The sequence below is a fragment of the Ascaphus truei genome, chromosome 3, assembly GCF_040206685.1.
Source record: "Ascaphus truei isolate aAscTru1 chromosome 3, aAscTru1.hap1, whole genome shotgun sequence".
Classification (NCBI taxonomy): Eukaryota; Metazoa; Chordata; class Amphibia; order Anura; family Ascaphidae; genus Ascaphus; species Ascaphus truei.
In genome coordinates this window covers 358834130-358861946 of record NC_134485.1, presented here as the reverse complement: position 1 = coordinate 358861946, position 27817 = coordinate 358834130, and the positions used below count along the sequence as shown (strand labels likewise).

Sequence of the window (27817 nt, the reverse complement as noted above, 5' to 3'; positions counted from 1 at the left end):
ACGGATCTCCTTATGTCGCACCTTATGGTCATAGTGCCTTTTGTTCCCCGCATTTAATTGCGCCGCCGCCTTTTCAGCCAATTTATAGGCCTGCTGCAGGCTGTCTTGTAATCTCTGTACATAGCGGAAATGCGTTCGATTGGATACCCGATCGGTAGATATCTGCAGTCGCACATCCACAGGTAATAGAGCTTCTCTCCCAAACATCAAGAAGTACGGAGTATACCCTGTAGACTCGTGTCGAGTACAGTTATAGGCATGCACCAACGTCTCCACATGCTTGCTCCACACCCTCTTCTGAGAGCCTTTTAATGTCCCCAGCATGTCCAGCAGTGTTCGGTTGAACCATTCGGGCATAGCATCCCCTTCTGGGTGATACGGGGTAGTCCGTGACTTAGCTATGTTTAACAACTTCAGCAGTTCTCTAATGAGAGTACTCTCGAAATCCCTGCCTTGATCAGAGTGGAGTTGATTCGGAAAGCCATAATTAATGAAGTATTTTTCCCACAATACTCTAGCCACTGTCACCGCCCGTTGATCTTTAGTGGGGAACGCTTGGGCGTATCTTGTGTAGTGGTCTGTAATCACTAGTACTTTACCGATGCCCCGGGTATCTGGCTCGATACACAAGAAATCCATGCACTCCAAATCCATAGGACCAGAGCTTTTCACATGGGCCATGGGGGCCGCCCGTGTGGGGAGTGTTTTCCTCTGCATACAGCAGGTACACCTTCGGCAATGCATTTCCACTGACTCTCTCATTTTTGGCCAATAGAACCGGTCCCAGAGTCTTGTCAATGCCCAGATGGCCATGATCATCGTGTAGGGCCTGGAGGACCATATTTCTCAGACTTTCAGGCAAGAATAGTTGTCGCCGGTCGGGATGATTGTGGTATGGAATGACCCGGTACAAGAGGCAATTGTCCAGTTCGAACTTTCCGAACTCATTCAACAATAGTTTCACCAGTTCTCTGGGGGCTTGCTTAAGAATAGAGGGGTTCTCTTGCTGCAGAGCTTGGCGAGCTAGTTCCACCACTGGGTCTTGAATCTGGTTTTGCACCAATTCTTTCCAGTAAATGATTTTATCTTCTGAAATGTTCATTCCTTCCCGACCTCGGTAGGCCCAGGGAACGGCTCAGGATTGACACCCTAATAAGTCAGCTACTCTTAGCTCTGAGAACGCCACCTGGTCATTGTCCACTGCTGCAAGTGAGCATAGAGCACGTATACCAGGCCCCGGAATTTCCTCCCATACCTCCTCATCCATGGTGGGTTGAAGCCCCAGCCTTTGTGACAGGGCATCGGCCCCTATGTTAGTGGGCCCTGGCTTATACTTAAGGTTGAACCGATAATTGTGTGGAAGAATTGTGGTGCAACTGCGCATGACAGATTTCACAGGATCCCGGATGGATAGAAAAAACTTTATTGGCACGACAGCATCACACTAGGGCTACACCACGATCTCCCCCTCTACGCGTTTCACCCTCTTGCTAGGGCTTCCTCTCGGAGTGTGTTAGTGGACCCTGGCTTATACTTAAGGTTGAACCGATAATTGGCCAGGGCCGCCAACCATCGGTGACCTGTCGCATCCAATTTGGCGGACGTGTTGATGTAAGTCATTGGGTTGTTATCTGTCCTGACTTCAAATTGTACCCCATACAAGTAATCGTGTAACTTGTCCACTTCAGCCCATTTGAGGGATAGGAACTCCAACTTGTGGACAGGATAGTTCTCTTCACTCAGGGTCAAGCTTCGACTCGCATACACCACGGGGTGGAGCTCTGTGTCATATTTCTGGTGCAACACTGCTCCCAGTCCACTGAAGCTGGCATCCATGTGTAGCACGTATTCTCGGTCAGGGTCGGCATAGGCCAGCACTGGGGCCTGCGTTAGACTGGTTTTCAGTTTCAAGAAAGCTTGCTCACAAGCAGAGGTCCATTTCTCTCCAAATGGCGTTTGCGCCGTGGTGTTTTTCCTGGCCGTGTCCTCATGGTAGATCTTTAAGAGGTTATTCAAGAGTTTAGCTTTGCTTGAGTAGCCCTCCACGAATCGCCGATAGTAGCCACAGAACCCCAGGAAGAATCAAAGTTCTTGGATGTTATTGGGCCTGGGCCAATTCACCACGGCCTCTATCTTCCCTGGGTCAGTGGAAATCCCTTCAGCTGATACAATGTGGCCCACGTAGATCACGAACGTACGGCAAAATTTGCATTTATCCAGGGACAGTTTGAGCCCCTCCTTCTGAAGTCGATCCAACACCTTCATTAGCCGTTCCTCATGCTCTTCCAGCGTTTTCCCGAACACTATAATGTCATCCAGGTACACCAAGCAATCTTGTGGGTTCATGTCTCCCAGTGTCTGTTCCATTAACCTCTGAAAGGTGGCAAGAGCCCCGCAGATCCCATGTGGCATACGGGTGAACTGGTAGAACCCTAGCGGACAGATGAAGGCTGTTCTCTCCTGATCTTCCAGATCCATGGGCACTTGATAGCACCCCGACCTCAGATCTAGTAAACTGAACCATTTACTTCCCGTCAAGGCGTTCAGAAGGTCCTCGATGCGTGCGAGGGTGTAGTGATCAGGTACCGTACGATTGTTCAACGTCTTATAGTCTACGCAGAGACCATTCTTGTTGCGAACCACCACGATGGGGGAGGCTTAAGGACTGTGGGACCATTGAACGATACCAGCTTTCTCCATTTCGGCTCGTAGTCTTCTCACCTCTTCCACATCTCGGGGTGCTATGCGGCGGGAACGGTCCCAGAACGGTGTGGTGTCGCTCATCCAAATGGTGTGGCGGGCGCTGCGACTGCACCCCACATCCATATCACTGGTGGAGAACACCCCCTGTCGTTCTTCCAACTTGGTCTGCAGTCTCCTTCTCCAGTCCTCCGTTAGTGGCGAATCTCCGAAGTCAAATGCCAACGGCATGGGTGGTGGCCACCAGGCGTTCCCCTATGGCCTTTTTTTCTGGAGTCACGGGGTAGATTCGACCCAAAGGCTGCCGCCGATCAATACACATGGGGTACGGGTATATGTTTTGCACATATACCCAAGTTCGAGCTGGGATTTTCCCCGACCACTGCTTTACTGAAGCTAATACTTTGTATCCGAGCCGCTGAGAATAGCTGGGGGGTGATCTTTGTTGGCCCTAATTTGGTGAAGCATAAGGAGAATAGCTGATCCTCCGGGCGTCTGGCAGGGTAGTGACAGGCAGCGAGCATCATTTTCCCTCCCCCGGGAGGGATCTCGGTCAAGCCCCGCTCTTGACTGTACAGCATTCCATGCTTCTCTCCAGTCGCAATTTTACCGCAAGCCTCTTGTAATGCCGGGCACGTAGCTACAGCCAGCAACGGAGATACACCCGCTTCCTGCAAGTACATGAGGTTCACCAATTGCACAATGTCGGTGTTGGTTCCCATGATTATCGGAGCACTGGGATGATCTTGGCGTTCTGGACACACCAAGGCTTCTACTTCGATGGGATGGTGTTTGCCGGTGTTCAGCTGGGGAATATCCAGGTGTACCTTCACCACTCCCTCGATGGGGTAGTCTTCGTGGCTCAGCCCTCTCAACCGTAAGGAGTCAGCCGATAACAGCGGCAGTCGTTGTAAATATTGGTCATAGAAGGGTCGATACTATGGTCACCTGGGACCCCGTATCCATCAACGCAGAGGCATAGATGCCTTCAATTACCACCCTGGTGATGGCAGCCGGTCCAATCCGATTACTCATCGAGGGCTTGGCCGCCGCTCCGCTGTTCTGTGGGATACACAGCATGGACTTGGCCGGCGGAGACACCGTTCTCCATAGGGAAGGGCATCGAGTTCGAATGTGCCCCATCTTTCCGCAAGCATAGCACTGGAGTTGATGGTGGTAGGCGTTATCTCGGAAGGGTGGCGAGGTTCGTCCCGATGCAGAGCGCTCTGGATCCCCATCCCCGGACGCCTCGGCTTTAGCTTTTGACTTTTTGGTGTCTTTGACCACACCTGCTGCCTTCTTTCCCAGGGTTAAGTCACACCCCAGCAGCACAGTCTCATGTGCTTGAACCCGGTCCATTAGGTCGTCAAACGCCAATGCTTGTCCCGGCACGAGGCAGCCGCCGACGTATATGGACACAGGATGCAAGGGGAGGAGCCCCCTCAGTAGCTTGGGTGGTGCGTAGTCCATCGGCATCCACCTTCTGCACCACCCCCTTCCTCACAGGGTTCACAGATCCAGATGCAGACATCTAAGGACACCATCTCTCCCTCTTTCTGGGCCAGAGCATGGAACTTGGCCATCAGGGCGAAGGCATCCACAGGGACCCCATATGTCTTTGTAAGGCAGTAAATGATGCCCGCCGTATCAGCATCTGGGTGGTCGTCCCGATAGCAGTGCACCATGTGGGATGCTGGGGGTCACAGGCACTCAATTATATGCTGCCTCTGAACAGCATCTGTGCAGGACCATTCAGGAAGTACCTGTTCCATGTGATACAGCCATTCTTCAAACCCGACTTCTCCCAGGGGTGTGGGTTTATCACCAGAAAAGGCCTTCAACTTCCGGTATTGATGGGACTGCGTGGAGTGGTGAATGGCTTCTGCAAGCATGGGGATGGAGGCATTATCCAGCAGGCTACCCCCCAGAAGGGGAGTAGGCGTCTAGTCTGGACATACTGGTTCTACTTAGCGCTGGCCTGATGGCTGAGGGAGTGAATGGCCCATTGCAGTGGGCCATCGGGGGTTCAAACTGCTCTACGGGGTAATTAACGGGCCAGGGTAGCCCCTCTGGGTGTGGACGCAGCCAGGGGTTTGGCGGAATCCACCTGTACTAACGGGCAATGGATGCCAGGGGCCTCGGCAGAAGTAGTACAGAGGGCAGTGCTTCAAGGCATATATCTCGGTCGGTGACAAATAGGATCTTACGCCAATTATGTTCCCTATCATAATAGTGATCTTGCACTTGGGCAGTGTTCAGGAGCGGGAGTTTCCTTACTTGGTTAGTCACCGTGCCCAGGGATAGAGTGGCGGGAACGTGTCCCAGGGCGAAGGCACGTGCCAGGGAAATTTCATGCCGCTGGGCCCACTTGCGCAAGGGCAATGACATGGTGAAAGAGAAAAAAAAATGTCGCATAGTTGAGAAAAAAAATATAGGGCACCCCAGGTCTAAGATCTCAGCAGCGCCTCCAAATGTAGCCCTTTTTCTGATGCTCCCAAAGGGACTACTGGTAACTGCACGCACCTGTGGCTCCAGGAGATCTGAGCCTCCACTAGCTGGGAGCCTGGGGTAACACTTATACACTTAATTAGCGCAGCGCCTCCACTTTCCCAGGATCCCCGTGATGTGAGATTCCCTGGGCAAGAAACATATGCACATATATGATGCAACCAACTTTACTATAATGCGCAATACCTTAGCACTCTATATTATAGCAATCAACGCATAACACATAACCTAACACATAACCTTATAACTCTATATGAACCATGGCAATAACACAGAATGCATACATTTATACTATAACACCGCGAACGAATAATGTCCTTATAACATCAGTGGCTCGGCCACACCCCTAGGGAATATTGTCCTGTACAATAGTGGCTCAGCCACGCTCTTATGAATATGTCTCTGTCCCGTCACCGCGTGTCCCACACACCGTGTCCATGTATTAAGTATAGAACTATAGCTGCGTGTACTTAGGCCTTCGGCCACTTCACTAGTGTCTCCAAAGAGTTATGCCTAAGGCGGGATCAGCGCCTGTTGACCGGTGTTGGTGCACTTGACGTAATTAATACCTTCCGGTCACGGTGGTGACCGGTACCACTTCGCAAAGGATCAGACGCATCTGACCCTTGACCTCCGAATGTCGCAATGTCCAGCCTTCTGGTCCCAGATGACTGCAACCACCGCAACTCTGTGCTCTGTCTCTATCCAGTATACAGTAAGGTGACAATACTTCCACTATAGGGCATCCCTGCAGCTCAGCAACCTACTGGGACTCAGGGTATGCTCCTAAGGGCCTGTGGGGATAGCTGTCCTATGCAGGCGGGTCAAGGACCCCCTGCACTCGCACTACCTCCTCCGACCCCTTCCAGATCTCCTCTGACTAGCGTGGTCTCTCCCCCACGCTTCCCCTTTCCTGTTTCCGTAAACCTAGCCTTCTGATTGGTTCCTCCCGTCAGGTGACCACTCTAGGGCTCCTGGGAATTGTAGTTCCCCCACTGAGCATTTTCCTTACAGGCCCGTCGTTCGCGCGCTTCCATTGCGCATGCGCAACCTTTCCACTTTCTCAGTGCCCTTGACAAGGTTGCGCAACAACATGGAGGCGCCCTATACTAGCGTGCCGCCGCGGAACCTGCCACACTCCCACCGAGCGCACGTAGGAGTTCCTAACACATCCCTACATATGTAACAGTTAAAGAAAATCATGTACGCCCATGGTTTAAAAAGCCTAGAATTTTCGTCTGAGACGCTGAATGTTGTATCACAAATTGAAATATCAGAATAATCTTGAAAGACATTCTGCGTTAAAAAAAAAAAAAAAAAACAGAAATAATGGCCTGAATAGAAGTGTTTTTATTTGGGTCTTCTGTATGAAGTATACACCGTATTTTTCACAGAGATTAAATCAATTTGAGATAACATAGTAATATTTTGATTGAGTACAGCTTTTATAGCCCTGCTGATAACAAGCAGGGCAGCAACTATGGTAAGCCTTTAATTAAAAGGAGTGAACAAAATATTTTCCAAGGCATACATGGCAGCAATATTTTTTAGATAAGGAAGGGGATTTTAAAGGGGATGAAAGAGAAGACGACAGTTTATAAAGCTATTGAGATAACGGAGCAGTGTTATTTCTGTGTATTTATGCAGCGTGTAAGAATCACCATTTTGTTTTCTTTTTATGCCTTTTCAATTCAGTTTTGTGGTATTTTTTTTAAGCAAAAGGTAGAATGACATTTTTATCATAGCAAAAGCTGTCATTTGAATAGAAATCTATTAAATATTCCAGTTTCTAACATTAATATCAAAACTAATTAACTCAGTAGAACCGTGATATATTAATGTAAACAGGAATACAAATACATCGACATATTCATGACCTTATTTATTCTACTCTCTTTAGAATCTACTGTCTTCATACCTCAGACCATTTATACCATTGAAGAAGACATTGGTGAATTGTTTATTCCAGTCAGGAGAAGTGGAGATGTGAATCAAGAACTGATGATTATCTGTTATACTCAGCAAGGTAAGTACATTTTAATACAAGCTGCAAGTCTTTGCTTTGTACCAGGATTATAGTGGTGTTCATTTGGGCCAGTGACTTACAACTGATCCAAATATTGTGCTAAATATAGGATGATTTATATGTAGGATTATTGGTATGACACAGATCTTTTACGAACTTACCATGGAAAGTAAGGTACCAACATTCCTTCATTGTAGCTAAACATCATCTAAAGGTGAGTTTTTGACCATGTCTCATTTGTTCTGCTTTATCTGCTTTATCAACTACACATAGTTGATGAGGTTGAAAAAAAAAGACATACAGGCGGTCCTCGTTTTACGACGTTTCGTTTTACGACGAACGGCTTATCCGACGCTTGTCAATGCATCCTTATGGCCCGTTTTACGACGCCCGAACGGCTTATTACGACGCTTTAAAAAATTGCTACAAATGAATAACCAGACGGCTGCAGGCTAGGGAAATCATTCTGAACAGTCTGTGTGAAGGTTTGGTGGTGTATTTTAGGCCCTAAACCATGGCTGATCAAAGCAAAAAGCAAAGTACTGTTACTCCAAAAAGGAATAGAAAATCTATAACTTTGGAGACCAAGCAAAAAATAATAAAGCGCTCTGAGAAAGGAGAGACGAACACAGAAATTGGACGTGCCTTGGATATACCTTGCACAACTATTGTGACAATAATCAAAGACAAGGCAAGAATCTTGGAACAGATCAAGGGCTCAGCGCCTATGCAAGGTACAACAATAAGGCAACGTGTTGGGCATATTACTGAGGTAGAAAAACTCCTCATCATATGGCTGGAAGATCAATCCCAGCGTCATGTGCCCATTAGTTTAGCCTTAATTCAGGCCAAGGCTTTGAGTCTGTATGAGGACATTAAGCAACAGCATGGAAAAGGGACCACTGAGGAAACGTTTACTGCAAGTAAGGGCTGGTTTAGGGCTGGGACCCGCTGTGGCCGGCGGTGCGGCCGGCTGCACGGGCTTTCCCCACCAGCAGGGGAATCCTCCCGAGCCGGTCCCAGTCCCCCCTGGCTGCACAGCTCACTACACGCTGTGACGCATCAGCCGCTAGGGGATACAAGAGAATTGTAATCCCTAGCTTCGACGCGTCACGTGGTGTGGCTGTGAGCCAATGAGGAGGGGAGGCTTCGGGAGGAGGGGAGGCTTCGGGGAGCGGGGAGGAGTGTGGAGGGAAAGCAGTGTGAGTGCCTGTCTGTGTGTGTGTGTCTGAGTGCCTATCTGTGTGTGTATGTGTGTGCTTGAGTGCGTGAGTGCTTACCTGTGTGTGTGTGTGTGTGTGTGTGTGTGTGTGTGTGTGTGTGTGTGTGTGTGTGTGTGTGTGTGTGTGTGTGTGTGTGTGTGTGTGTGTGTGTGTGTGTGTGCGTGTGTGTATGAGTGCCTGCGTGTGTGTATGAGTGCCTGCGTGTGTGTATGAGTGCCTGCGTGTGTGTATGAGTGTGTGTTGCTTGTGATTACATTGTGATCAGCAGCTCCAGCCCGAGCCCGTGGCGGGAGGGAGGGGGGGAGAGTAGTGGGTCCCTCCGCTCAAGCCACGCCCCCCTCCCGCTCAAGCTCCCACTCCCGCCCACCTCCCGCTCCGGTTCCCGCTCCCTACAGACCGCATATCGCGGTCTGTGTATGTCAGCGCCCCACCTGTCTGCAGTGCGGGAGCACTGACGGAGGGAGCGGAGCCTTAGCCTTATGCGGTTTAAAGAGAGGGCAAACTTGCATAACATTAAAGTGACCGGGGAAGCTGCTAGTGTGGATGAGGAGGCAACTAAAACCTTCCCTGTTACATTGGCCAAAATTATAGAGGACGGTGGCTATTGCGCACGTCAAGTGTCCAATATTGATGAGACTGGGCTCTACTGGAAGAAAATGCCCAGTAGAAGCTACATTGCAAAAGAGGACAAATCTATGCCCGGGTTTAAAGTTGCAAAGGACAGGCTGACTCTTCTGCTTGGATCAAATTCTGCAGGTGATTTCAAGCTAAAACCTTTGCTTGTTTATCATGCAGAAAACCCTAGGGCATTCAAGGGTTATGCAAAGAGCACACTTCCAGTGATTTGGAAGTCCAACCGTAAGGCATGGGTAACAGGGAGCCTTTTTGAGGACTGGTTCCAGCATCAATTTATTCCAGCTGTGCAATTATATTGCATGAACCAGAACCTCGATTTCAAAGCATTGCTGCTCCTGGACAATGCTCCTGGCCATCCTGTGTACCTGGATGACCATCATCCAAACGTCATGGTGGTGTTCATGCCCCCCAACACCACCTCATTGATACAGCCAAAGGACCAGGGGGTTATCGCTTCCTTCAAGGCCTACTATCTTAGGCGAACATTTGCCTAGGCCATCAGAGCAACCGATGTGGAAGGTGGTCCAACCTTAAAAGAATTTTGGAAGGGTTACAACATTCTCCATGCAGTGAGAAACATCGGAGAGGCATGGAATGAGGTGAAACAATCCAATTTAAATGGAGTTTGGCGTAATTTGTGCCCTGATTTTGTGTCTGATGTCCAATGCCTTACAGAGACTGTTGCAGAAGTTACAGAAACTGTTGTGCAAATGGCCAGAGATCTCAACTTGGAGGTGGAAACCGAGGATATTGAGGAGTTGCTCGCCTCACATTCTAACGAGTTGAGCAATGAAGACCTCATGCAATTAGAAGAGCAAAAAATTGCTGAAGAGGAGGCCCACCAATCTGCTGATGTGGCACAGCCACAGCCACGTAAATCATTGTCAAGCAAAATGTTGGCTGCGGCATTCAAGCACATTGATAGCGCACTGGCCATATTTGAGGACAATGACCCTAACATTGAACAGAGTTCAACAGTCAGTCGTGGGGTGTCTAACCAAATCAGCTGCTATAGAGAGATCTACACGCAGAAAAGGAAAGGATCTGTCCAGACTTCAATGAAGAGATTCTTCAAGAGGCCGAAACCTTCAACTCCACCTACATCACCTCCAAAAAGTCCGTTGTCTGTTGAAGATCCCCCCCCCCCCCCAATCATCTTCCTCCAATAATTGATGTGTTTTTTTTTGCTCATGTACATTTCTGTACAGAATACAACATAGTTTTATTTTTATAGTTTTATTTTACAGTTCTGGAATCAATAAATATAATGTTTCCATCATATTCTATGTGTGTGCTGTGAATCATCTCTATGGGACACCCCTATCCGGGTGCTGTAACTTTAAAAAAAAAAATGGGAGGTGGGTTGGGGTTGCTGGATTAATCTAATATGAACAGAACAGCTGAACTCAATACCAAATAAAGACATATAACAGAGCTAAAAACAAGAATAAACGTTATTCGGTTTCTTTCTTTTTTACTAAGTGATGCTATGCCATAAGACATCTGTGTTACAGACACAGACATAGAGACAGGTAGACACCTTACGGCCAATTCCATGGAATGGGGTGTCTTCCAAAGCCTTATGACCCATACTGTATTTACAAAGCAATGTTCTGCCTTAAGTCACTTGAATGGACCCCAAATCCCCGGAACCGCGGGATGAAAAGCAAAATGCTGTTGCTCAAAGGACTGCAAACGTCACAGCTGCCTCTGTGGGTTGAGTCCTAACTTCTGAATGTGAACCCCCACAAAGAGATTTCCCACATCTGTGGGATCCCTAAGAAATGGAAACTTAAAACCTGGCTACATCTGTATATCTGTAGAGATATATTATATGGTGTTTAATAAAAGGCATTACAACCTGCATCATATCTGTTTGTCAATCACAATTGCAGTCTGTACAATACTATTATTCTATATGTAACTTGATATCTGGGAAAAACATCATTGAAAATGTAGACCTGTTATTTTCTTCTGCAGCTATATTGATACAAATTGCAACTTTGGCTCACAGTATTCTGCCTGTTAGGACAGAATAAAGTTTATACGATTTGTCATTTAGTACTACATTACCATGCTGTTAGTAGAGCCACATATTATAGCCACTGCCTTTCTATATTTTATTGTAAATTGCATTAAAATGATAGCAGCAAGATTGAAAATCATATTTATATTAAGTTAAGCAATTTGTCATAATACATTTTGTTGTTGAGCGATTGCCCCCCAGACATAGAGTCTGACAAATTGCAAGTGTAAAATGCATTCCAATCATCTGTTTTACAGGAACAGCTACTGGAACCGTCCCAACATCTGTTTTATCCTACTCTGATTACATATCCAGGCCTGAGGACCATAACAGTGTTCTGAGGTTTGACAAAGGAGAGCAGGAGAAGATGTGTCGTGTGGTTATCATTGACGATTCATTGTATGAGGAGGCAGAGTATTTCAATGTCACGTTGAGCATGCCCATGGGTGGAAAGATTGGTTCTGAATTCCCCTCTGCTCAGATTGTTATTGTACCTGACACAGACGACGGTAAGTACTCTATTTAAATCTCGTCATGCTTTAAGTATTTATGATCTGCAGTTTCTGCAAGTCCTTTCTGGAAATTATGGCTTAAAAAATAAAGTACAGTACATGGGCTTTCCCTCAACTTTTAGATAAGTTATTTACTATATATATATATATATATATATATATATATATACCTTAATGGGTTAATTATGTAAAAAATCCATATATGGGCGGAATTACACACATATATATGTATATGTGTGTAATACATCACGTATATGTTTACCATAATACGTAATGATATATATGCTTGGAATATGCAATGGTGTGTTAAATTTAAACACATTTTGGTAAGAAGCTGTGCTAAACGGTGTCTTGAATACTTCAATACATTTTAATGTTTAGACCTAAGTGTATCATTGTTTGAATCCTGTTCCCATTAGCACGAGCCTTCTGCTATAAAGAGTAACTAATGTTTATTTGTAATACAGTATTACTATTCTCTATACAATTTTGAGACATTGTACATTCATTCTTTTGATTATTCTTGGCATCCCCACATCTGTTCTCCTGACCCTTGACCATAATCTCAACTGCTACATGGGTCTGTGTGGTCCCCAGATAGTCGGACATATCAATAATATAAATGTGACCTGTGCTGTTTACTGCTATTCTGTCTATATTTAATTTCCAAATATTTAACTGAAATCCTACAATTGTGAGATGAGTTTACATGGATTATGTATTACTTTCGATGTTTACTATAAATGTATATATTTAATTTACTATTAGTATGATTGACACATAAGTGACGTAACCATGTAGCTGTTTCTTAGTAGTGTTCATTGAATGTAATCTAAAATAATAAGTCATATTCTTAATGTTTATATTACATTTATGTCTGCTTTCAAGTACAACTGCATGGAAAAGTAGAGCCTTTGTAAGCTATACTTAGACATATTTATGTCTATATTGTACATATTTATATTAGTCATACCATTTATCTATATACCTGACTATAATATAAATAATTTCACAGACAACCCATGAGTTCCACACACACAGATGAAGTGTTAGCTAAATCACTTTAAGAAATAACGCAATTATTTTTTCATTACTTCAACATAACCCTACCTCCCACTAAAAGCATGACACAAAGTCAGCAAATTGCTAAGCTAACTAAGAATAAAGTGAAAGCTATGGATGGGAAGATAGAAACTTCTTTAGGTATGAGCTTTCATTAATCAAGATGACATGAGAAATTAGCCATCTCATTAGCGCTTAGCAGCAGGGTGGACACTAAAAACAGCACAATCATGCGTAGTACACGCTGTACAAATGACTCTACATTTATGTGTTTGCAGAGTAAAATCATCAGAACAAAAATATTCTGGGCAGCGCAATATACATTATTTCTCTGCAGTCTGTCAAAGTCTACTATGTCTGCCAAAGAATAGTAATCTATGTGTTGTTATGCAAGATATGGGCTGCAGAGCCTCTAAAACATTTAGCTACACACCAGAGGTAATGAGTGAAGAGGCAATTGCAGCAATAGAAGGAATGTGGACAGTGAACAAAAGAGAATATACACGAACCAATGGAAAAGGGGAATAATAGAAATAACGATTGCAAATACTAGACATGAAATAATAGAGACACATTTGAGAGCGAGACAATGCATTGGAATAGCAGAACAATGGCCACTAGAGATAGAATATTCTCAGGGTTTAGTGACAGATAGAAAAGTCAGAGTGAAACAAAGAAGTGGGAACGAGACATGGAAGAAGAAGCGGGGTAAAAAATACAAAGAGAAAGTTCAGCGGCCTCCATTAAGATCTTTCATTTTGCCACCACTACTTTTTTCAATTTGTGAAAACGTGCCAAAAAATATGAAACACAAACAGAAATGTTGGGAAAATTTGAAAAACAGGCAATACTAAGGAAGGATTTGAGCACATTTGAATTAACATCTGTTAAATTATTAGTATTCTATTTTAAGATTGTATTTTAGCATTTGAGGTTTACTTACTGGTAATGTAATATTGCTATTGCAAATATACACCCACTTTCTGTTATACTGTTTCACATAATTGAATTTTTGTATGTGGTTGTGCCAGGTTTTTCATGGTTTAAAAAGTACAATGGATACAGTGTACATTCTGCTGGTATCAACACCAGGAGAAAGTTAAGACTGAAGAAGAGCTTTTATGTCTTTACATCTCTAGGCACACATGCGAGGGCATTTAAGTAAATAGACCATCATATTATTTCACAGGTGCAGTAGTCTTTAACCTTGAATACTTTGCCAACACATTTCTCTTATAATAATATCATTACAATGTATATAGTTATAGTCGTGGAGCATCATTGGTCTGATTTTTGTCATTCCTTTTTCAAAAGCATTTGTCTCCTTATAATGTTCAAGATTCTTTCAACCCTATTTTTATTAAAAAATAAAACAGTTTGTTATAGAAAATAACAAAATGTAGGGTAGATATAATTATTTGAATGACTAAGCAGTATTGTAGGAAAGTGCAAGCTCTCAGGACCACTCAGGTCTCTTGGCCATACATATACTACATTCAGAGAAGCTGAAACATTATGTTACAGTTATAAATATAGCTCTGTTGTGTACATTTTCATTTAGCCTATCTGTAAGTGCTGTAGTATCTTTTATCAGCCGTGCCTCTGTGATTTTTCCCCGGCTGTGTTCATAATGACTACAGTTCCTCTCCTGTCTGCAGGTTATATCCTTTTTATTATTAATTGATTGTTTAGCTTTTTTTCCCCTGACATGCTCATTTGTATATTTGTGTTTGTTGTTTATCCAGTATAGTGGCTTTGGCTACATATTTGAAGCTTGCTACTACAGTATATGTTACATTTGTAGCTGTGTCCTGGTGCACAAATGGTACTTTACAAGGTACACTGGGGGATATGTATCCAATTGGTGCAATTTGCTCCAAAGCACTGAGCACATACAGTATATGCATCTGCTCCAGTTTGCGCCAGCGACTTATGTATGCATCTTTCTAATCTTGCTTCTTAGATATGGCGCTGATCTCTTTGAAGCAGATACTTAATACATATCCCTCCTTCCTATTCTGACAAGATTTTACATCAAGCTTCTAAAACAGCCATTTGGCAGTACAGTTAGTATAAACAATGCATCAAGGCAATGAGAAACATGTATCAATCTACAGTATCTAGGCATTTTGAATAGAAGAAAAAAAAAGAGAAAACTCTGGCGCGTGAACTAATTGTCGTAATAATAAGAGGTAAAATACCAATAATTAAATAACCGAGGTCCTTATAGACAAAGCACATGTACTAATGTTACATTTATTAAAATATCAAATACCGTATTTCCTCGATTGTAAGACGCACCATTGATTTAGCACTTACAAATCGAGGGGGAAAAAAACGTGTTATTTGACCCCCTCCATCTCACTTACCAGGTTGACAGGCAGCAGCAGGTGAGGTCCATCAGCGGAGGAAACAAGTTGTTGGCAGAAGGAGTGGTCTGTCAGAGGAGGAATGAAGTGTGCGGCGGCGGCGTCAGGAGAGGTCCATGTTCATGGGGGAAAGCAGTTAAGGCAGCGGGCGGCGGCGACGATGGAAGGAGAAGAACATCAGAACATCAGACCTCAAACCGGAGCAGGAGAAGCGTGGCATAGGAGAATGGCTGGGGAGGAGCACGCTGTAACACCGGAAGGCAGACACCGGTTTCGGCCGGAACCGGAACAGCCGTTCTCCTGTGCGGCGTTTTCCTGCTCCGGTCTGAGCTCTGATGTTCTGACTTTCTCCTCCTGCTGTTGCCGCCGCCCGCTGCCTTAACTGCATTCCTCCACGAACACAGACCTCTCCTGCTACCGCCGCACACTTCATTCCTACGCTGACGGACCTCTCCTGCTGCCGTCAACGTCTTTCCTCCGCTGATGGACCTCTCCTGCTGCTGCCAGAAAAAATGGTGAGATGGAGGGGTTCAAATAACACTTTCAGCATTTAAAAAAAAAAAAAAAAATGTTTTAAAGACATTTTTAATGTTTCTTAAGTAGGAAGCATTTCCAAAGTGACAGCCCCCTTCGCCTTCTGATAGGCCCTGGCTCTTGAGCGCCACCCTCTCTCTAGCAGTGCACCAATTGTATCTAGTAACTGCCCAGTCAATCATATTCCAGGAACTACATTGCCCAAAATTCTGTGCAAGAACTGAATTAAATAACCCTGAGCAAGCGATCTATTACTGTCGATTACAGGAGAACAGATCGATCTGCAGCTTAGGTCAGTGTGCAGATTGTATTGATGCACATATTGAATGGGATATATATATATATATATATATATATATATATATACATACATATATATATACACTATACATATATACACAGACATATATATATATATATATATATATATGTATATGTGTGTGTGTATTATTATTTTTTTTAAATGGCAGCTTTATCTTTTGTTATATTCCTTATTATTCTGATATGATGCCTTCATCCATTCTGACTTTAAGAATCTAAATGTCTGCCTATTCTTTTCCATTTCCTCACCTATTTGTTTATTTAGCCACATTGGTTTAGACTTGTTTCTTTTATTTTTATTACCCAAGGGTATACACTGATAAGTGTGCTTTTCTAACAAATGTTTCAGATACAGTAGTGTCCATTTATTTTCCACATTTATCCCTGCAAAAACATAATCCCAATTTATTCCTTGTAGATTATACCACTGTTTATTAAAATCTGCCTTTCTAAAATTTAAAGTCTTTGTTGAACCCAAGTATTATGGGTTTTGATCATTTCAAATGAGACCATGATATGATCACTGTTACCCAAATGTTCCCAGACTTGAATATTTATTACTTTTACATTGTTTGATATTACCAAATCCAGTATTGCCCTTCTCCTGGTTGGCTCCTCAATAATTTGGGTCATGTAATTGTGTTTTAGCACCGCCAAAAACCTGTTTCCTTTCATTGTAATGCCAGTTTCATTGCACCAGTCTATGTCTGGATAATAAAAATCACCCATTATGCAAACACGACTTAGTCTTTATGCCTTTTGCAAAAGTATTTTGACTTCCTCAATCTCACAGATATTTGGTGGTTTATAGCATATCTCTACATGCATTTGCATTGTACTTTTACCTGCACTGCTAATTTCTATCCATTTACAGTATATGGTTAACAAAGTTATTCTCACGAATTTAACGCTTAATCAGCCTGCTTGTAGAGAAGCAGGCAAATGCTGAGCCTTAAATATAAAATATATTGACTTGGCAGAATAATAAAAGTAGCACAATTTGTTTATTGTCTGTGTTACAATATTGTTTGTTTCAAGATGGCATGTTTATTTCTGTGCTTGACACTATATTGTAAATGTCTAAATATCTTCAATTAACTGATGTTAGGCAATATGTCCAGATAAGTATGAGACACAAACAAAACCGTCAGTTTGCACATATAAAATACAGTGGGGCATATGCTTCACACAAGGCTTTTGTAGCACCGTATCTAATTTCAAAGTATGCTTGTGTGCACCTACTATATGTGCTATCCTGACATTTCTGATTTGTTTGGGTGCACAGAAATTGACTGCGCCAGCGTACAAGTGTATATGGTATGTTTCTGTGCACCCAAAAATAAGTAAAAGGGCATTCACTCTTCTGCTCCTCCGTACATCTGAGGCTGCGTCCATGGTGAGCACGCGCTCGCAACCGTGCGCATGCGCATTATGTCACGTGCGCATTTAGCTGCAGTGATATTGTGGCCTTGTCGATGCAAGGTGGAGGCATGTCGGGGGCATGCCGGAGGCGTGGCCATGACATCACGGAGCAAGTTCGCCCTCATTGGGCAAACCACTCACGTGACCCGGCCGTCACGTGGCAGCATCAAATTAATTTTATTCTTTGCACGCTGCGCACCCCGTCGCACTGGCGCATGCATGGTCTATGGCCACGATCATTGCCTTAAGGCATTTTGATCGCACAGCGTTGTTCGTGTGGTCGCACTAACCAGGGACACGGCCTAAGCCCTAATTTCTCGCTATGCACCATCCTGACTCTTGCGTTCTATTCAATGATATCTTCTCGCTACCCCTTTTGTATCTAAAGCCCTCTCCCGCCTTAAACTTTACTCACTGACTGCCTCGTCTCTGGAATGCCCTTCCCCTCAATACCCGACTAGCACCTCTCTATCCACCTTTAAGACCCACCTTAAAACAACCTGCTTAACGAAGCACGAGTAGCTCCGTGACTGATACTTTACACCTCATACATAAACCTTGGCCCCTTGTAGACGCACTTACCAGAACACCCTCCTACTGTCTCTGTACGTTCTTCCTACCAACCAACTAGATTGTAAGCTCTTAGGAGCAGGGACTCCTTTTCCTAAATGTCACTTTAATGTCTGAAGCACTTCTCCCCTTTATGTGTTATTTATATTTGTTATTTATATGATTGTCAAGTGTATTACTGCTGTGAAGCGCTATGTACATTAACGGTGCTATAAAGACACACATACATATATACATCAACATCATCCACCAAATGTAACTAGGCATAAACCATAAAATATCTGTTTCTATTATTAGCGCAGAATTAAGTTGCTATGTAGCAACGAAACATGATTTTCAGACGAGATACTACGTTTTAGTTCTAAGATGTTGACGCACCATGAAATATTCACACATGATCTCAGTACTTCGCCCCAACTTTTTCAGCCTGAGTGAGCATGAGCATGTTTGCTTGTCTCCATGACTAGTAAGCTAGAAACAACTCATGTTGAACTTTTTCAATTATTTGCTTGACTGTGTAACTGATGGAAAATAATGCAGTAAAATACAGTTTTAATGCTGTTATTTACAGATTAACATGTCTTTCCTCTTCGGACCTTCACAACCAGTGGTTCAAACCAGTAGTCAGGACCGGCCTTGGGTTTGTGGGCCCAAGGTATCACGCTGTTAGCGGGGCTCCCCTGTAAAAAAGTTAAGGGGACTTACCTTGACGAGCGTCAATCCTCCAGCAGCATCGCGGCGTAATGATGTCACGCGGCATGTGGCATCACGTTGCCATGGCAATGTGTCGTCATATGACGTTGCTGCGTAATTCGACGTCGCTCATCATGGCAAGGCGATGCTACAGGAGGCGGCCTGCTCTGGAAAAGTAAGACCCTTCTCTCAAACAGACACAGACACATAGACACACACAAACAGAAACACAGAGAGAGAGACACACACAGAGACACACACACACAGAGACATACTCACACAAACACAGAGACACACACAAACAGAAACACAGAGAGAGAGACACACACACACACACAGAGACACACGCACACAAACACAGACACACACACACACACAGAGACACACACACACACACACAGAGACACACACACACAGAGACACCTCTCTCTACCGGTCCGGGGGGGCCAGCACTTCCTCATCTCCCTATTGTCGACGTCGGGATCCAACTTTCGCCCGACCAGAGGGGGAGCTGGAAGAGGGGGTCCCAATGGAGAGGAGGGAGCACGAGGCCCCCCTCCTCCAGTTCATATATGCATTATATATATTTGTTAAAATTAGAGTTTTCTCTTCTAAAGGGACCTCTGCAATAGGTTGCTGTCCCCTTTGGCAACAAACGAGTTAATCTTTCTTATAAATGTAGTAGAATGCATTGCTGGCCTTTCTAATAGTGAAAGAGTTGGATGGCTGTGTTTTTACAGTATATTTGTCAAGCAATCTGCACATCATTTTGTTTCCTAAACCTGATCCTTTGCCATTGTGAAACCCGAGCGTCTTTCTTTTCTTCAGAAAATAGCACCGTTAGCATATTAAGATACTAAAATTAACAATCCTGTAGGTCAGTGGTGGGCAACTCAAGGGACACAACAGATCAGGATTCCAGGATATCCCTGCTTCAGCACAGGGACAGTTGAAGACTGAGCCACTGATTAAGCCACCTGTACTGCAGCACGGACATCCTGAAAACCTGATTTGTTAATGGCCCTTGAGGACTGGAGTTTCCCACCCCTGCTATGGATGCTACTTTTAAAATAAATATACAATAGCTTCAAACCAATTTGTTTTTTTGTCATGTTAAATCTATTGAAAACCGAAGTCGGTGGAATGAAAATCTAAACTATAAAAATCACACAGCAGAACAGCTTGCAAAGTGCAGAAGAACATTAACTGCTGAAAAGGAAAACATTTGATTATTTACAGCACTGCAGTGCTAACAAATTCAAGATTGAAAGGTTGAAAAGAGCAAAACAGGCGTCTACAGTTTCAGTGTATTCTTAGAACTGAGGAGAAAGCAATATCCATGGGCTTTGTGCATGCAAATCTACGGAAGATTTTTAGGCGTTCATCATTTCAACAGTCATATCAATAGTGTTAGGGCAGCTTCTAAGGCTTTGGTCCCGCTGCGTCCGGCGGCCCGTGCGGCCGCGGACCACCAGCCCCTTTCCTCTAGTGTGGAGGTCCCCGCTTGCTCCTTACTACTTGGCTGACTGCGTGCTGTGATGCGTCAGCCGGCCGATGCTGCAAGCTCCTAGTGATTTGCAGCTCTGACGCATCACGTGGTGCGGCAGTCAGCCAATGAGGGAAGGAGGGGAGGGAAGGAGCTACGGATGGGAGGCGGCTTGGGAGGGGAGCAGGGAAGGAGCTGCGGGGGAAAAATGTGCGAGTGTATATGTATGTGTGTGTGTGTATGTGTTGTGTGTGGGGGTGGTGGTGGGGGGTGGACGGCACCACGGCACCACGATCTCAGACCTGACAAAGTTTTACCACGCCCCCCCCTCCCGCTCCTGCCTCGCTCCGGCTCCCGGCTCCCTACAGACCGCATATCGCGGTCAATTGCCTGTCAGCGCGCCGCCTGTCTGCAGTGCGGGCGCGCTGACTGAGGGAGCGGGGCCTTAGCCTAAGGGTATCTTAGCATATCATTCTGTAAAGGGCCAATTCCTCTTAGCAGCATATATTGGAGTTGTAATAAACTGAAAGCACTTAACCACGTAACACATGTTGTTTTATTATTAATCATATGTTTGAAAAATTCCACAAATGTAGGCCCTGAAACTTATTTTTTAAAAGCATGATGACAATTATTGCACATCAAGAAACTGTAAAAATCTGCTTCTGCTTCCATCAAGGTTTCATACTTAATTGACGAAGAATGACTTAACTATTCTCTCCTGCATCATATCCTTCTTACTTTTCATACTTTCCGTTAACTGGCTAAACATATCACTTTTTCTCAAACTAAATATGTTTATCTTTTATTTCACAGCTGTTGATTAACTGTAGCTGTGATTTGATATTAAGGAAAAATGTATATTGTAAGGCACTTAGATATAAAAGCTACAACATATGTAAATGCAGACATAAATAACATAAACAGGATTTTAACAGCAGACAGCATACTGTAGGCTGGATTTACCAGTGTTGGAAGAAAATTAAGTTTAATCGGAAATCAATGTTGTTGTCTAGCATACTGGAATGTGTTTAAAGGGTTGTGTTGATATTCATCCCGTCAAGAGGTATTTTTGAGATACTGTAGGAGCAAGTTAGTGGTTCTGGTATTGATCTTGAATTCCAATCTAGGTCACTTACACGCTATGTGCTCTTTGAATAATTACTTTAGTTCCCTGTTCCTTTCCAGAACGTGATAAAAACTCAAATATCTCAATGTTACTTTTCTGGTAAAATAGAACAATAAAAAAGACAGACAGATTGTAATTGTTATTGAAGGATTGTGGGACCTATTTAACACCACCGTTAGATATAATTGAAGTAACATAGCATTATTTCCTAGGATTATTCCCCTCCCATTTCTGTCTCGATCTAAATAACTATTTGAGGCTCTGGACTGGAGTAACGCTAAGACAGGGGTGCTCAAAGTGGGGGGCGCGGGATATTTTTTGGGGGGTGCGGCAGTTGCAGAGGCCCCGTGCTTTTCCTCGAGGCATTTACATTAAAGGCTGGGGACCACGCAAGGCCTCTGTATCCTCAACTTACTGGGATTCAGCCGGCTTCTGGATGCATCACCCGGGCAACGTGATGTCAAATAATGCCGTGAGGTCATGTGATGTAACGTCACATGATGCATAGCGTCATTTGACGCCGGTTCACCGGCAAGGGGGGGTATGCCAAGACATACTTAATGTCACTGTAACAGGGACTTATCACTGTTTGAGAGAAACTGTCTATAAATCCAGCTGGCAGCTGGTTAATTGCAGACAAGCAATTAACTAGACTCCACCTGGCCACAGAGCTCTAAGAAAAGCCTCCTGTAGGAAACAGAGAGAGATTCCTGAGTTCACAATTGGGCTGACACAGGAAAGCAGAGAAGCCTGCACACAGACACTGTCTTGAGCACAAGGGCTGTGCTGAGATCAAGACACCCAGAGACCTATATTTCCTGGACACAGAGGACCCAGGAACCTGCCAGATACTGACATGGAGGGCCACCTGCTTAAGGTACCTCCTGAAACTTTGGGGTGATAGGCTGGTAATGGGAATATCCCTCCAGTCCTGCAGGTAGGGTCTGGGGAAGTAAGTTAGCCCTTACAAAGGGATAGTTTTTTTTTTAATTTTGTTGTTTTTGTATGTTTTGCCTGGATAAAGGAACAGGCAGAAAAAAAGCCAAGATATATTTGCACCCAAATCGGTCTCCATTATATGTACCTCTGCACACATCTCTTAAAGTCAAGTTATTGGAAGATAATACAACGTTGTGGTACAATGATGTGATGATAAGCCTATGCTAATCAGATGTAGAATGGTGTTGCCGATATAGTATGTGTTAACCTTAGGGAACATAAAATCCATTCCTGTTTCAGGTCACATTATGAGCCCTGATTTAACTGAGCGTTGTGGTTCTAGCCTTCAGAATATAGTGCAATCTTTGCATGGTAAAAATGGCCCTGGATTAAAGCTCTGTAAAACATACAGTAGTAATTCATGATGAAGAAATACCTTCCCTTGAACGGTACTTATACATGCAGAGATTTATCATGTGTGTAACCGTCCCTTCCCGGCTCCGAGGCAGTTTACATCGGATACTCTATATATTTGGCTTCGTCAGTGTATTACCTTATCAGGGTGCTGGGTCTGTGCAGCTGGGTGGTGATGGAGAAAAGATGGGCACCAGGAACTTTCTAGTTATGAACACTGTAGTCTTTATTTACATCATATGGTAACACAGCATTGTTCTCCAGATGGATTGCTACTTTCCTGGAGAGGCACATTCCTTGAACAGTTGGTTAATTGCTTGGCTATACAACATCCTATGACATTCTTATTCTACTACTTCCAGGGTCCCTAGTTTGGGCTACCCTTCCCTCTCTTTACTAACGAGGACTGGCTTTCTTGTTATTTGGCCTGCCCATCCCATATGCATGCTTCAGTGCAGGGTTGGCAGGGGTAGATCCTTTTGAGTGTGCCTCACCACGGGAATGAGTCAAAGGGCTCAAAGTTACTGCTTGTCATGCTAATCTCAGGGCTACTATTTGGGTAACACCTGGGACCTGGGAGCCTGTACGTCTCTGCTTTTCTCATTCTAAGGAGCCTTACTTCAAAGGGCACTTCCCCATCTGTTTAACAAAGAAGGGAATGCTACTTGTTTTCATTTGCTATATAGTCTGTCCACTGTGTCACCTCCAGGGGTCTGAGGGAGGAGTTCTTCTCTCCTCCTTTTTATAACCTCTCTCCTACTCCTTGTCTCTAGGCAGACAAAGGGCGGAACTAGGCCTCTGATGCCTAGACCAGGTTACCCATTCAGCATATTCCAGAAGCAAGGTGTGGCCAGGCCCCTGCATGGTCACTTTGCAACAAACTATATAAGGGTGGTAGGTGTTCAATATTTAACTCCTTCAAATTCTTTAACCCCTTACACCCTATGGGAATTCCAAAAGGGGTTACATATGCATAAAAGACCTGAAAGGGAGACTACCCTGTGTGACCATCCACACAATGTTTTTGTGCTTGATAATTAGCCACTTTGATGCCACACAGTGGTAGAGGAGAGGGTGCAGTCTATGGAATGTCCTTAACCCTGATCATTGTGAGAGAAGGTAAGAGTGAGACTCCCAAGTGATGCTTCACTAAGATATGTCCATGTAGACATGTATATAGAAACAGGTCTCAGCCTATGAAAAGATCCCGACAGTGTAATTAAATTTCAGAGGAGATGTCCCACAGTTTCAATAAACATATTGATTTCACTTTATATATTCATCACGAACTCCCACTTAGCCTGCAGGTTAACTAGCCCAATATTTTAGGCACAAAACTATTAACTCTGCAACATAATAGCATGGTGGTACACATTTGAGTGATACTTTGTATTAAAGTTTTTTTACTCACTCCATTTATTCTTTGATAAAGTGCAGTGTTTTGCGTGAAACGCTTAAGAGGTTTTTTCCCTTGCTGCTCTCAATGTGCCAATAAATTATTTTTTTCTACTAGTTGATAGCAGTCCAGTTTACTTTTTCACGGAAGCAGATGCACCGGCTCACAACCTTATTGTATATGACCTTAGGTGTCCACAAATCCAGTTTTACCCCCTCAAGGTGGGGTTCCCTTGCAAACGTCCCCACATCCAAGTAGAACCTGGGTGTATGCCAGCTGTAAGGGGTGAGCTGTCTCACTTTTCCCCTCCAAAGGAGCAGCAGGAAAAAACAAGACATGAAGTAGCCAGCAAAGTAATTGTCACAATTCCTTAAAGTGTTTTCTTGTTTTGGTATTACCATAAAATGTTCACCAGTACAGCAGTGAGTTAATGCTTACTAACATATCAGACTTGGGGGCCTAAGCTATAAGCCTCGATAAGCCACTTATCGAGGCCTTTTCGCCAAAAAGGCTTACTTCTATTCAGTAAGTCGATAAGTGGCTGATAAAAGCTTTTATCTGCATTTTCCCCCCAAAAAACATCGCCAGTCAAGCCGCGATAAGCCAATTATCATCAGTTTGTAACATTCGTGCAATTCTAGTAGCCTCGAGTAGGTTATCGAGGTTCTAGAATGTTGACTTCCTCTCAAAATCCTCCCACCAGAAAAACTTGGCTTGAAGGTGGTGAGAACCTGCCGATAAGGCGGCGAGAGTGGACTTAGAAAATAAGGTGCATTTTCTCTGCATAAGATTCATGCCGGGAGTCTCCAGAGCTGATACCCATTAATACCAGCTCCGGAGACCTCCAGCATGAATCCCATGCAATAAAAATGCATTTACAGGCAACTTCACAACCTTAGCGGCTAACCGCTAAGGCAATGAAAGGGGTTATCTACCAGTGTCATGTTTATTGTGGGTAGTGAGGGTGGGTGAAGGTGGTATTTGGCCCTTAGTAGGTGTTTAGGCCTTGCGGGGGGTGCGGGTGGAGTTAACCCTTCATTACCTTAGCGGTTAACACCGCTAAGGTAATGAAGGGGTTAAGCCCTCCCACTACCACTCGGTAGGCCTAAACATCCATCCTTGGGGCTACTACCCCCTTCACCCAATCCTTCTACTCACAATAAACAAAAATACATACAACAACCCTACTACCCACCTCCAACCTCTACCCCCAACACCCTCCCCCCCCCCCAACGCATACAGTACAGTAATGGGCAAAATTACTATTATCCACATGGATAATAGTGCATTTGCCCATTATAAAACTGTACTGCACCGACACACTTTATTCGAGCAAATACCCAGTATGTACCTGGCAGATACCTGGAATGCGCCGCTCCTCACCTCTGACAAGCCCCGTTGCGTTTGCCTTCCCAGCCTGGGTTCATGCCTGGCTGATGGGCGGCTGATCTGTTAAATGATAATGATTAGGATTTAATAGGCTGCAATGCTTCGCGTGTCTACCAGATGGCATAAATTCATGAATTGTAATGCAGTATATATATATATATATACTGTGCAGTATTGCAGCCAGCGGGAATAAAATGCTTCAATCCCTGCCTGGAAAATACCTCAATGCACTCGGGCAGAAAACAGTCACAAACCTCAATACACTCACTCCACGGAAACAGCCCTCACTAAAATAACTGACGACCTCCATGCTGCCAAAGACAGAGGTCATTACACTCTGCTCATATTACTCGACCTCTCTGCAGCATTTGACACCGTGGACCACCCTCTTCTCCTCCACATTCTCCATACTCTAGGTATTCGGAACAAAGCTCTATCCTGGATCTCATCCTACCTCTCCCATCGTACTTTTAGTGTCTCTTCTGCTAACACCTCCTCCTCCTCTATTGATCTCTCTGTGGGGGTACCCCAGGGCTCTGTCCTGGGACCTCTTCTCTTTTCTCTGTACACACTCTCTCTAGGTGACCTAATAACATCTTTTGGGTTTAATTATCACCTCTATGCCGACGACACACAAATATACTTTTCAACACCTGACCTTACACCTGCTGTACAAACCAAAGTTTCTGAATGTCTCTCTGCTATATAATCCTGGATGGCCCTCCGACGCCTTAAACTCAACATGGCTAAAACAGAGCTCCTCATACTTCCTCCCAAACCTGGCCCTACTACCTCCTTCCACATTACTGTTGGAACTACAATCATTCACCCAGTAGCCCAAGCACGCTGCCTAGGGGTCACGTTCGACTCCTCTCTCACATTCGCCCCTCACATTCAAAACATTTCTAAAACTTGTCGCTTTTTCCTCCGCAATATAACTAAGATACGCCCTTTCCTCTGTTGTTCGACTGCTAAAACTCTGACTCAGGCCCTCATTCTCTCCCGTCTTGATTACTGTAACCTCCTGCTGTCCGGCCTTCCTGCCTCTCACCTGTCTCCCCTACAATCTATCCTAAATGCTGCTGCCAGAATCACTCTACTCTTTCCTAGATCTGTCTCAGCATCTCCCCTCATGAAATCCCTCTCCTGGCTTCCGATCAAATCCCGCATCTCACACTCCATTCTTCTCCTCACTTTTAAAGCTTTACATTCTTCTGCCCCTCCTTACATCTCATCCCTAATTTCTCGGTATGTACCATCCAGACTCTTGCGGTCTTCTCAAGGATGTCTTCTTTCTACCCCCTATGTATCTAAAGCCCTCTCCCGCCTTAAACCTTTTTCACTGACTGCCCCACACCTCTGGAATGCCCTTCCCCTCAGTACCCGACTAGCACCCTCTCTATCCACCTTTAAGACCCACCTTAAGACACACTTGCTTAAAGAAGCATATGAATAGCACTGTGGATATTCTAAACACGATACATAATGCTTGGCACTTACCAGGACTCCCTCCTACTGTCTCTGTACGTTCTCCCTACCTACCAATTAGACTGTAAGCTCCTCGGGGCAGGGACTCCTCTTCCGAAATGTTACTTTTATGTCTAAAGCACTTATTCCCATGATCTGTTATTTATATTATCTGTTATTTATTTGATTACCACATGTATTACTACTGTATTACTACTGTGAAGCGCTATGTACACTAATGGCGCTATATAAATAAAGACATACAATACAATACAATACCCGAATTCGTGGGACTAGCCAAGCTCGAATAAAGTTTGTCGCCAGTGTATTATAATACTGTATTAATCTGTGTCCCTTTTGTGTACAGATAAATACAGTGACAGCCAATGCATTTTTTGGCAAATGCTTGTTTTCTATTGACTGTTATTTTTTCGATTTCTGTTTATTGTTTGGATACAATGGTTTTGAATTTGGATGGCTTGTTATTAATACATTTTTGGATTGGTTAGAGTTTTAAATGTATTATTTGTTTTGTTGGCTGCTGGTTTAAATTAATTCTTTGTTTTGTTGGCTGCTGATTTAAATTAATTAATTGATTTGTTGGCTACTTGTTTTATTTCTTTTATAGATTTGTTGACTAGTGATTTTATTTTTTTTAATTGGTTGGATAGGTGTTTATTTAATTTAAATCTTATTTTTTTTTAAATAAAATAATTTTGTTTGTTTTGCTGTTTTGGTTAGATATTTTTTGTTCATGTGTACTATTAGGCTTTTTAATTATTTTATTGTTGGTGTGATTAGGTGCTTATGTATTTATTTGATTATTATGTATTTTTGGCCTTAATTCTTTTTATTAGCTTAACCATTAAGTGCTATAGTGGATTATCATGCCCATTATTATATGGGTATGATATACCACTATACCAAGCAATGGGAAGAGGGTGGGTATAGTGGAGTGCCGGTATCTCCTATGCATTTAAATGCATAGGAGATAC

General features: G+C 43.9%; 1 protein-coding gene across 1 annotated transcript in view; it reads left to right on the top strand.

The window, feature by feature from the left end:
- The window catches only part of FREM2 (FRAS1 related extracellular matrix 2), a 210593-nt gene that overhangs the window by 110212 nt on the left and 72564 nt on the right, over nt 1–27817 (top strand). Inside the window, exons 5-6 of the mRNA XM_075593184.1 lie at nt 7109–7234; nt 11377–11628. Of these exons, the coding sequence (XP_075449299.1) occupies nt 7109–7234; nt 11377–11628 (378 nt within the window). The remainder of the gene's footprint in view (nt 1–7108; nt 7235–11376; nt 11629–27817) is intronic.